Source organism: Elgaria multicarinata, chromosome 8, assembly GCF_023053635.1.
Source record: "Elgaria multicarinata webbii isolate HBS135686 ecotype San Diego chromosome 8, rElgMul1.1.pri, whole genome shotgun sequence".
Taxonomy (NCBI): Eukaryota; Metazoa; Chordata; class Lepidosauria; order Squamata; family Anguidae; genus Elgaria; species Elgaria multicarinata.
In genome coordinates, this window is record NC_086178.1 from 11,917,076 (window position 1) to 11,929,402 (window position 12,327).

At 45.0% G+C, this 12,327-nt stretch overlaps 1 protein-coding gene across 1 annotated transcript in view; it reads left to right on the plus strand.

Moving 5' to 3' along the window:
* The window catches only part of FAM131A (family with sequence similarity 131 member A), a 78,293-nt gene that overhangs the window by 48,378 nt on the left and 17,588 nt on the right, over positions 1-12,327 (plus strand). Inside the window, exon 3 of the mRNA XM_063131856.1 lies at positions 7,661-7,754. Coding sequence (XP_062987926.1) covers positions 7,661-7,754 — 94 coding nt within the window. The remainder of the gene's footprint in view (positions 1-7,660; positions 7,755-12,327) is intronic.

The following is a 12,327-nucleotide window of genomic DNA, read 5'->3' on the forward strand; positions in this document are numbered from 1 at the left end:
TTGTAGGATTTTTCTCATGATCAATCGAGGCAGTACTGCAAGTCCTTCAGGGGTTATCCACCAACCAGTCTCATTCTTTTGAGCTTTGGTTTCTTGAGCCAGGGCGTCATCTGAGGGTTCATATACAGGTGGTAACGGTTTGGCGGGTTGAACTAGGAAAATTCCTGCTTCTCCTTGCAGGGCAGCTTGTTTAGCAGCCTGGTCTGCCTTCTGATTTCCTTTTCTCAATTTTTCTTCGGGCGCACGTCCGTGGGCTCGCACATGCATCACAGCCACTTCAAGGGGAAGCATCAGGGCTTGTAACAGGTCATTGATGAGACCTCCATGCGCGACAGGCTGTCCATTGGCAGTGATGAAACCTCTTTCTTTCCATAAGGCACCATGCGCATATAATACAGAGAAAGCATAACGAGAGTCTGTATATACATTTAAGCGTTTACCTGTTCCAAACTCGAGGGCTCGCGTTAAAGCAATCAATTCAGCGGCTTGTGCAGAGAAATGTGGAGGTAATCTCTCTTGCCATATGATTTCTTCACTGGTTACCACAGCTGCTCCTGTGTGTCTTTTCCCTTCAGTTACAAAACTAGAGCCGTCAACAAAATAAGTCACATCAGGATGCTCAAGGGGAATATCATTTAAATCAGGTCTAGACTTGGATTCTAGACTTAAAGTCTCTAAACAGTCATGCTCGGGGCCCTCCTCTGAGGTTCCTTCAGGTAACAATGTTGCAGGATTTAAAGAGGCAATGGCCTTAAAAGTCAATCGTTCAGTTAACAATAATCCAATTTCATACCTTGACTGCCGTGCAGGGTTGAGATACTTATCTCCTCCTCCTGATCCTAGGATCTGGGGCACTCCATGTGGCACAAGAACTTCCATCTCTCCTCCCATGGTCAGCTTGTCCGCTTCCTGGACGAGGAGGGCGGTGGCAGTGACAGCTCTCAAGCATGCAGGCCAACCTTTAGCTACAGGATCTAAGACTTTAGAATAATAGCCTACCGGTCTCCATGAAGGTCCCAGCTTCTGGCACAGCAATCCTGAGGCCACTCCTTTCTTTTCGTGCACGTACAGGCGATATGGCTTCCGGTAATCGGGTAAGGCTAATGCGGGTGGCACCTGTAATGCTGATTTAAGGTCTTAAAAACGCTTTATTCATCTCTCTTCCCATTTTCAGCCCAGATGTCCTGCATGTTTCAAGTGAGTGTTTCCAACTTTGGTCAGTAGAGGGCGCGTAAAGGTCTTATCCCCCACTTTAATCTTAACCACTGGGTCGGTGCTGGCTGAATCAGTTTAAAGAATGGGGGAGCCCGACCCGGATCCCCTTCATTGGGATTCATAAAGAACTGGTGTTGGTCCAGACCCTCCTCTGGGACTTTCATGTTCCAATTTTGCCTTTAAAATATGGCATTCTTGTTTTCATTGTCCTTGTTCAAAACGCACATTGACTCTTGCCAAGGGGCTGCCTTCTTGCCTGCCTTCTTGAACCTCCTCCTGATTTCTAACTTTCTTTTTGTCTTTCTCCTCTAAGGCTAGGGCAATAAATTTTGCCTGTTGCCTCACCTGGTTCTTCTCATCTATCTCATCCCTTCGATCATATACTGCTTGAGCAATTTCTAAAAGTTCTCCAATTCCTTTCCCATACACTCCATCTATCTTCTGCATAATATATATATATATATATATATATATATATATATATATATAGCTGTGTTGTATCTAAACTGATTCACTATTACCCTTTGGTTGGCATCATCCAAAGGACCCATGTCAAGGGATCCATGGATTCCTGCATTGAGCAGGGGGTTGGACTAGATGGCCTTGTAGACCCCTTCCAACTCTGTTATTCTATGATTCTATGCCAGAATACATTTTAAAAGTATTTGTCAGCCATTCCAAAAAAAAAAGCGGAAGGGCTCTCAGTTTTTCTCCTGTTTGATTTCAAAAACTTTAGACAGGTTCACTGGTTTACGAAACAATCTATCTTAAACCGGCTACTATACAATTGTAATAGGCGGTGCTCTCTCTGCCTGGCCAGTTCCCCTGCTGGGATCTGCCTGAGGCATGAGCTGAATCAGCGGCATCCGCTGAGCCCCCCCCCCCCCCGCCAACTCCTATAAATTCGAACAGACTTGCCAACTTCTCTGGGTCTTCGCTAAATGAGGGGTTCTGGTTTTTCCAATTGTGCAGATTTGACGTGAAGAAGAGAGAGTAAGCAAATATGTTCGCAAGCGGAGCGGCATTACTCATGACGGGGCAAACGCTCCCTCCTCTTGATCAGAGTCAGAGGAAGGGGGGCTTTAACTTCTTTTGTCTTAATTCTATTGACTGCAGGCGATGCCCTGCTGGGAGCGCGAACCTTATTCTTGGGGTTAGGTTTCAAAGGGGGATGATCAAAGGGATCATCTTTGCCTCCTTGAGAAGGGGGGGTGCAAAGGTTTCACTCTGGGGTAAAACATGGGACTTTAACTCCTTAAACCATTTCTGTATTAACATAATATTACACCTTTGCATTTTACATTTTTAAAAGCCAAGAGGGGGCAGGCTGTGATGTCATCAAAAGACCCCCCTGGTCTCTATCCAGTGCCAAAAATTGGCCATTCACAAACACAAAACTTAATCAATTCATCTTTAGACATTTTAACACAACAGACATTTTTAACGCAACAAACATTTTTAACACAACAAACATTTTTAGCACAACACCACAAAGGACAGAGAAATTTCCCAACATATAACCAAGTGGGGTTAAGGAACTTTCTTCTACAGACTGGGACTTTAACTCCCATGTCTTCCCAAGTGAAATTCAGACAAGTCTGAACTTCCAATTTGAAGAAAAGAATTACACTTACCCCTGTTCCCGGGAACTCCAAAGACAATATTGCAGTCACGTCTAACTGCCAAACAATACAATGCAACTATTTCTAATTGCGAACCAATATGCAATTACGTCTAATTGCCAACTTAAGACGCCTTTCCAAAGCCTCCGGTCTGTGTCTAAATTTGTCAGACTTTCAGATCCTTGCCTAATTGGACATCGGCATCGGTCAGTCTGTGGTCTTGAGGCAAAGAGGAAGGACTGAATTCAGTCCTGTGGCCACACCCTAGTTGCCCCACTCTTTGACAGAACGGCCGACAGCGATCCAACTTAGAAAGATAATCCGAGTCACATCACCAATTTGTTAGACAAATATCTGGTTCTTTCTTCCTAAGGGTGGATCCCATAGAAATGCACAGATCAAGTTTGGAGGATATATATATATATTTATTCAGGCTGCAGCGCTGGGTGCGAAAAGCTCTAAAGCTATTCGGACCCTGAATACAAGAAATTACAATTATTTATACCGTTAACATCACATATGCTTCTTTTCCTGCCATTATTCTAAAAATGTATACGTGGTATAGTTAGCATTACATATGCCTCTCTCCCACCATTGTTCTAAAAATGTGTACATTGTGCTGGTTCTGACTAAATGTCAACAGGCATCCGGGTTTGGTTCAAACCGATTCCTCAACTGCTGTTTCTGAAAAACAACTTACATAGCACAGGGGGTTTGGGTGAAACAGAGTTCATTCCCAAGTCACACAGCAAGATTTTTCTAAAATGGAGTTACATTTGCTAACAGCAAGGACGCGGCCGGATTCCCCAGCTGCCTCCTCCTCCGTCTCTTCTGGGCTGCAGGTAGGCAGGAATCTACACCATCGTTTTGGGGGTGTACTGGGGGTGCATGCAAGCGCCTTCAGTATGACGTGTAGATTCCCTCTGGATCCTCCATATTCACAGTATACTCCTGAGTTTCTGAGGACCAGATACTGAGGCAAACAAACAGGAGACGCGCTGTTGCCTTCATGCTCTGCTTTTACGCTTCCCCAAGGAATCTGGCTGACCACTGTTGGGAACAGGATGCTTGGCTAAACGGCCCTTTGGTGTGGTCCAACAGGTGCTCCTAAGGGAACTCTTAAGCCGACTGACTTTTCCTGCCTTCCACACTTTCCCCTGCCATATATTACTTCTCATTCATTTGGCTTTTACAACACCTCCCATGCGAGTGTCATTTACAGCCTGCTGCAACTTGTGTGTTGTTGATCCAGTCTTGCAAATTATTTATGAAAAAAGGAACCTTACGTAAGCCTCTTTGAAAACAGCCAAGAAGGCAGAAAGGACTTTAGTGATTATGGACTCCAACCCTTACTACAGCCTTCACTAATCTACCTAGGAAGTTATGGGCTCTCCCACACTAGAGGCCTTCAAGAGGCAGTAGGACTACAACCTGTCAGGGATGCTTTAGGGTGGATTCCTGCATTGAGCAGGGGGTTGGACTCGATGGCCTTGTAGGACCCTTCCAACTCTGCTATTCTATGATTCTATGATTCTATGACCACTCTCCAGATGTGCTCAACTACAACTCCCATGACTCCCAGCTAGGGTTGTCTAGATTTTGAGAAACACCCCCACCCACACAAACACACATGTGTTTCATGAATTGTGTAGTGTCATTCGTTCTGGCGTCCATTCACAGATGAATTCTATTTTTTCCTGTTAGGCAGAAAATACGCAAGTAACTCCATAAGAAAGTTTGCAACAATTTACATAATTTATGTTAGTACGTAACATTTAGCATATTGTCCCCCATTCCATTCGACTTTTCCCTGCATATATTTTCTAGCATGGCATAGGTCTCAGCAGAAATGTACATATATTTCTACAAATGAATTTGCGTAAATTTCAGGAAAGTAATATATATTGAAGTCTGCAGATTCCATGCAGGATGGGGAGGCTGGTCCACAGTGCATTCTACAGGATGGATTCTTAGAAATCTGAACTCAGTTTTGTCCGTCTCAAATTTCTCCAGCATTCGTACCCAAGCCAGCGCATGGGGGATTTTGCACGGAATGACACAATCAAAATATATGAATCATCGCCAATGGGAAGTTGGTGCGTGTCAACTGATCAAACGTTTTGCACATTGCAGGGCAATGTGCATTGCCCTCAAACGGAGACCGCTAACACGGACTGCTCAAAATGTTCACTACCTGATTGAGATTGCCGCTTGGGCGCATTGTTCTCCAACCTCGCTTTGGGGATGTTGTGTGCGGAATGAGCAATGTGTAAAATCCTCGGTGGTCATGCTGCCAGGGTGTGCTGATTCTCCACTCCTGCATGCGTGTATGGGGGAACTATTTATCTCCTCCAATTCACTGGCACAAGAAAGGTTGTCACACAGAGGAGGGCCAAGATCTCTTTTCGATCACCCCAGAGTGCAGGACACGGAATAACAGGCTGAAGTTACAGGAAGCCAGATTCTGGCTGGACATCAGGAAAAACTCCCTGACTGTTAGAGCAGTACGACAATGGAACGAGTTACCTAGGGAGGTCGTGAGTTCTCTCACACTAGAGGCCTTCAAGAGGCAGCTGGACAGCCATCTGTCAGGGATGCTTTAGGGTGGATTCCTGCATTGAGCAGGGGGTTGGACTCGATGGCCTTATAGGCCCCTTCCATCTCTACTATGATTCGAAGATGTGGCGACAGTCACCAATGTAGAAGACTTTAAAAGGGGATTATGCCATCAGTGGCTCTTAGTCATGGGAGTTCTACCTCCAGGATCAGAGACGTCATGCCTCTGAATAACAGTCGCAGGGGAGCATGGTTGTGAGGATGCTGTTGCCCTCATGGCCTGATTGTGGGCTTCCCATTGGGGCATCTGGTTGACCACTCTGGAAAACCAGACACTGGACTCGATAGGCGTTTGGTCTGATCCTGTAGAGCTGCTCTTATTCAGTTCGATTGGTAGATTTATCAATAGGAAAACTTCAGTTGACGAATCAATTGAAGGTCAATTTTGCTTGGCGAAGGCAAATTTAAATCCACGGGGCTTAGATTTCATGTCACTTTTGTTCGTTGCTCCTTGTCCTGTTTCGGGGAACCTCTGCATTCCTTGTAGTGTGGAATGACAAAGTTTAAAGATGGCCTTTCCTTCCATGGGCGGGAGCGTTCCTTTTCGAATTTGGAAGTTGATTCATCCTTCCTTCAAAACGGCACCTGGACTGAAGTTTTGGTCATAAGAAAATGTGTTTAAATTTAACCCATTGATTAATCCGCTAGAATGCAGGTGATTAATCCGCTGGTTTTTAATTGGTCGATCAGCCTAGTAGTAGTGAACTGGGCTTCCAAGTACAGGTTGCCAACTGACTAGAACAAAAGTAGCTGGTCCAGGCAGGACTGGCTTTCTGGCTCTTGCGACAAAGGCAAGTGACTCAAGCTGTGTTATTGTGCACTCTGCCATTTTGTTTCCCACTCCTCCAAAACACATTGAGCTCCACCTGTGGACCGTTTTGTTCTGCACCCACAAGCTCAGCCCAGCAGCCAGAATGTTTGATTTCAGAAGTTGGGAATCCTATGTGGCATCTTTTCCCCAACTGTCCAGTTTAATCTTGGAATTGTTGTAGATCGCAAGCTGAATATGAGCCAACAGTGCGATATGGCTGCAAGAAAAGCCAATGCTATTTTGGGCTGCATTGATAGAAGTAGAGCTTCCAAATCACGTGAGGTACTGGTTCCTCTCTATTCGGCCCGGGTTAGGCCTCATATAGAGTATTGCGTCCAGTTCTGGGCTCCACAATTCAAGAAGGACGCAGACAAGCTGGAGCGTGTTCAGAGGAGGGCAACCAGGATGATCAGGGGTCAGGAAACAAAGCCCTATGAAGAGAGACTTCGGCTATTGGGCGGTATAAAAATGTAATAAATAAATAAATAAATAAATAAATAAATAAATAAATAAAGAGACTGAAAGAACTGGGCACGTTTAGCCTGGAGAAGAGAAAATTGAGGGGAGACCTGACAGCACTCTTCAAATACTTAAAAGGTTGTCACACAGAGGAGGGCCAGGATCTCTTCTTGATCCTCCCAGAGTGCAGGACACGGAATAACGGGCTCAAGTTAAAGGAAGCCAGATTCCAGCTGGACATCAGGAAAAACTTCCTGACTGTTAGAGCAGTATGACAATGGTACCAGTTACCTAGGGAGGTTGTGGGCTCTCCCACACTAGAGGCCTTCAAGAGGCAGCTGGACAACCATCTGTCAGGGATGCTTTAGGGTGGATTCCTGCATTGAGCAGGGGGCTGGACTCAATGGCCTTGTAGGCCCCTTCCAACTCTGCTATTTTATGATTCTATGAAATTAAGAACATAAGAAAACAAGAAGAGCCCTGCTGGATCAGACCAAGTGTCCATCTAGTCCAGCATTCTGCTCACATGGTGGTCAACCAGCTGTTGACTTGGAACCCAAAAGCAGGGCACAAGTTCAACATCACCCTCCTGCCCATGTTCCCCAGCAACTTGTGTACATTAGGCTTCTGGAAGTAGCACATAGCCATCAGGACCAGTAGCCACTGATAGCATTATCCTCCAGGAATTTAGCTAACCCCCTTTTAAAGCCATCACTACATCTTGTTCTGAGTTTCTTCCCACAACCAAATCCTGGTGTCGGTTAGAGAGGCTGTTGTTAAGGTAAACTGGGGAAAGCTTGTAAATAAATATTTGTTATTAATGCAAAGCAGTGTTTCAAAGTTTACTTCCTACTCACACACTTTACTACAGGATGGGGGCTTTGGTTCGAATCCTCTGTGAGGCCTCCTCTGACCTTGTTTTTCTATTCTCTTGAAGGTAAATGTTGAAGACACTGTCGAAATGTTACCCAAGTCCCGGCGAGCGCTCACCATTCAAGAGATTGCGGCTCTCGCACGGTCCTCCCTGCACGGTAAGGGGCGGAGAATATGTCTTGATGTGGGCATCCCCGTTTTAGAATAATGGAATGTGATCAAACCTAAATGAAGTGGGTGATGCCAGAGAGGTGGAAACCATTTTGATTCTCCTAACAGATGCTAAAGTTTTCAGGACACAAGCAACTGGGAATGTCTCCTGTGAAATCCCCACTGAAATGAATGGGGATGCGAAACACCCATGTGCTTGCACATCACTTATTCATTCCAGTGACACCTGCACATGAGACCTTCCAAGTGGAGCAAGCACTTAGAAAACATAGCATCTGTTAAGAAGGACGCAGACAAGCTGGAGCGTGTTCAGAGGAGGGCAACCAGGATGATCAGGGGTCTGGAAACAAAGCCCTATGAAGAGAAACTGAAACAACTGGGCATGTTTAGCCTTGAGAAGAAAAGAATGAGGGGAGACATGATAGCACTCTTCAAATACTTAAAAGGTTGTCCCAGAGAGGAGGGCCAGGATCTCTTCTCGATCATCCCAGAGTGCAGGACACGGAATAACGGGCTGAAGTTACAGGAATCCAGATTCCGGCTGGACATCAGGAAAAACTTCCTGACTGTTAGAGCAGTACGACAATGGAACCAGTTACCTAGGGAGATTGTGGGCTGTCCCACACTAGAGGCATTCAAGAGGCAGCTGGACAGCCGCCTGCCAGGGATGCTTTAGGGTGGATTCCTGCATTGAGCAGGAGGTTGGACTTGATGGCCTTATAGGCCCCTTCCAACTCTACTATTCTATGATTCTAAGAGGTTTGAAACGATTTCTTTATCTCTTCCACTAACTACTTCACTCAGGTTGAGTCATGTTCCCATATTCTAAAAAGGAGATTCACAAGTGCTCATGTGCTTGCATATCCCCCATTCATCTCATCGAGGTTGCATAGGAGCACCTCCCAGTGCAGGGCACACAGCAGTACATCCAGCTGTTTCTGATAAAGGGAGGCCTTGAGCAACTTGTGCTCTTTCTGGGAACAGCCTGCCCTCCAAGGTCTGGAGAGGAACGGAACTGCTGGATACCTGTAAGCGAAGCACAGAAGGGCCTCTCATGATTAGTAGTGGCTGGCAATTCAGTAGAAGTTCAGCCAGGACGTAGTCAGTAGTCATGTATCACAGCTGTTCACAGTACTTGCTGCCGTTGAAGTGTTTTGGATTACTTGCCGGGGATTGAGAAAAACCTCCTTTTGAGGGCTTAAACTAAAAAAAAAAAAAAACCAGGACGGAAGGACTATTTAAAGTTTGCAAACCCCTACACTCCCACGGTATTGCTCGTTCATGGCGATAACGGAACTGTTTTTCTGACGAAGTCAAAACATACGATGAAACAGGACTAAAACCAGATGCCTGTATAAAACATCTTTTTGGGGGGCACATGACATAAGCTGTCCCTGCCCCTCCACGCCCACCAGCATGGCCCCTTTCCCTTCCCTTTAGGGTGGATTCCTGCATTGAGCAAGGGGTTGGACTCGATGGCCTTGTAGGCCCCTTCCAACTCTGCTATTCTATGATTCTGTGACTCCCTCCGCGGTCACCTTTGCAACCTTGGAGAAGCAGTCCATGCAGTTCTCTCCATGCTAGCTGTAAGGGGAGCACTGACTCCAACCTCAGATCCAGGAATCAGAACTATCCTATGCTCCACCCCACCTGACTCTGTCTAGGGGCGATAGGATTGCTCTCTAAATAAATCCAGCAAGACTCCAGGGTCAATGGTACCAAAAGCCCCCTAGCAGACCTGGGGCACCTTCTGCAAGCGTACCTTGCAGAAGGCCTTTACAGTTTCCCAGTTACACAAGGACACCCAAATGATTCGTTTTTGAATGTTGTGGGACCTGCCTGTTATGAACGTTGCTGAGGGTTTCAGCTTTGCCTACCTTGATCCCCTTTATTGGTAACAGCATTAGTCAACCAAGGGCAAGATGTCTGACGAACTGCCGGTGGGTTTGTCAATGAAAGCACTCTCGCGTTACATTATCCTTGCGATGGTTACAGTTCTAACCTGAATTGCGAAACTGCTGTGATCAATTATGGCAGATTGCTGCCTCTTAAATGTGCCCAGATAATTATCCAGCAATGGTGAGCTAAGCCGGGGCGTTGATACAGCAACCATGGCCTGTCTGTCACCCATTACATGATAGCTCCAAGCCTCTGGTTGTGCCAGTGTGTGATACAATCGAGGAAACAGAAGTGAACGTCATTATCAATGATATTACAATTATAACACGCACAGATAAAGCGATTGATGCAAGAATGGGTGAGCAGTACAAAGTTAACATGTGAGCTACCAGGTGTAGGTGACTGTCTTCTCTTTATGGATTTGTTCACAAATCGTGGTGATTTTCAAGGCTAATGTTTGCACTGCTCCAGTAACATTGAAACGACGTCTTGTGAAGTCGTGGTTATATGAGTCCCTTCCTACGGAATTCCCTGACTTTGGAAGTCAGGCAGGCGCCAACGTTGTATTCCTTCTGGTAGGGTGACCATATGAAAAGGAGGACAGGGCTCCTGTATCTTTAAGAGTTGCATAGAAAAGGGAATTTCAGCAGGTGTCATTTGTATATATGGAGAACCTGGTGAAATTCCCTCTTCATCACCACAGTTAAAGGGGCAGGAGCTATACTAGAGTGACCAGATACAAAAGAAGGCCGGGCACCTGCAGCTTTAACTGTTGTGATGAAGAGGAAATTTCACCAGGTTCTCCATATATACAAATGACACCTGCTGAAATTCCCTTTTCTATGCAACTCTTAAAGATACAGGAGCCCTGTCCTCCTTTTCATATGGTCACCCTACCTTCCAGCGCCTCCTGAAAATGTCGTTGTTTTAGGAAGTTTTCCGTGAATGACTGGCCGCGGTTTTTAGGAGCGTTGGGTTTTATCAGAACTTTGTTCTTTTAAAAATTGTAGTTTTCAATATGGTGTTGTTATTCTTTTATTCTATTTTGTTGTTCACCACTCCAAAATCTTTGGATGGGGAGTGGTATATAAATTTTGCAAATAAGTTTGATGTGTGTGGAAGGTTAGCCAGAGTGCACAATTAAGGGTGCTATCTATAAAATCCAGTGTTTAGAACGTAACTCCTTTCACATTGGGGAAACTGGAAGACTTCTCTTAAAAAGATGAAAGGAGCACCTGGCTGATATTCAGCATAATGAAACAAGGCTGTGGTCTCTTCCTACGATGGAGAAATGTGCTGGTAGGCCAGCCTCAGTTAAGATCTCTGTGGTGGTAATTGAACAGAAATTCTAAAGGAGTACCATCAAGGATCAATTGTTTATTGATGAGCTGAAACCTGATATCAATGTGAAGGATGACATGAAACAAGCCATGATGTTTATTAATGAGGCTTGATGGGTTGTTTAACACAGGTGTTGATTGTGAATAATTCCCCGCTGGGACTTGTTTCTGGTCTTTTCGTGATTGGTTTTGGCTCTGTTTATAAGTGGTAGCAGACGCTTTTTCATGACTGCAGCCGATATTTTATGCTGAAATGTCTCACATTTTAGCAGATGTTTGTTTATACATTTGTTATCTGTTTGCTTATACATTTTTTGCTGGTTATGGTTTGGAGTGAGGTGTCACCTGCATTGTATCACCTCCATATTGCTTTACCTGACAGCTGTCACTTGAAACAAACGTGTGACATCTGAAATACTAGACACTTTCTGGGCATGCAGAAGCTATAAATCCCAAAGTGTGTTTCAAAATCAGATTTTAATGGCTTGTAACATTAGGAGTGGGTTGTACTCAAGTTTCTAACTCAGTTTTGCAACTCTGAGGTTTGGTGTACAAATGCAGGAGAATGAAGTCAGAAATTCCTGCAGTGGTGTATTGGACTGTACCATTTCAGACTGGGGGTGGGTGATTTTATTATTTTAATGTACCATGTAAAAAATATTCCATGCAAGTAAAAGAACTGCTACAGCAGGGAGAAGGCTGTGTTTGAGTCCTTTGACATCTGCCTTCAGCCTGAAGAGGTACAGTCCAATCTGTCACCTCAGGACTGTACCATATGTGTAGACTAGGGCCTTAGCTAGACCTAGCAGTCTAGCGGGATAGAGGGGTGAAGATCCCGCAATATTTTTATTATGAGATCTCCCTGTCAGTACACACGTGGTGTGCGACGACCTCAGAGGGGGAGACGTCATGCCCGCCATTTTTTTCTTTTTTCTTAAGGGGACAGCAGCGCACGAATGGTCGTGCGCAAAAGGTAAGTAATTTTTTTAAAAATAAATAGTTTGTTTTTAATGGACCCCAGACTTGTTGTTTTTTAAATGGATACTGTTGTTTTTATGCTATTGTTTTTATGTTTTTGATGGTTTTTAAATTTTGTATACTTTTTAATGTTTACCATTCTTAACTGTTGTAAACCGCCCAGAGAGCTTCAGCTGTGGGGCGGTATATAAATGTAATAAATAAAAATAAATAAATAAATAAATAAATTTTCTTTCCCTGCTCCCTGCACCCCACCCCCGGTGGGCGCAGTGCTCCTGAGAAGCGCTGCGCCCTGTGCATGGATCTGGTCTCCTCGTGAGGAATCACGAGGGGCTGGGACAAA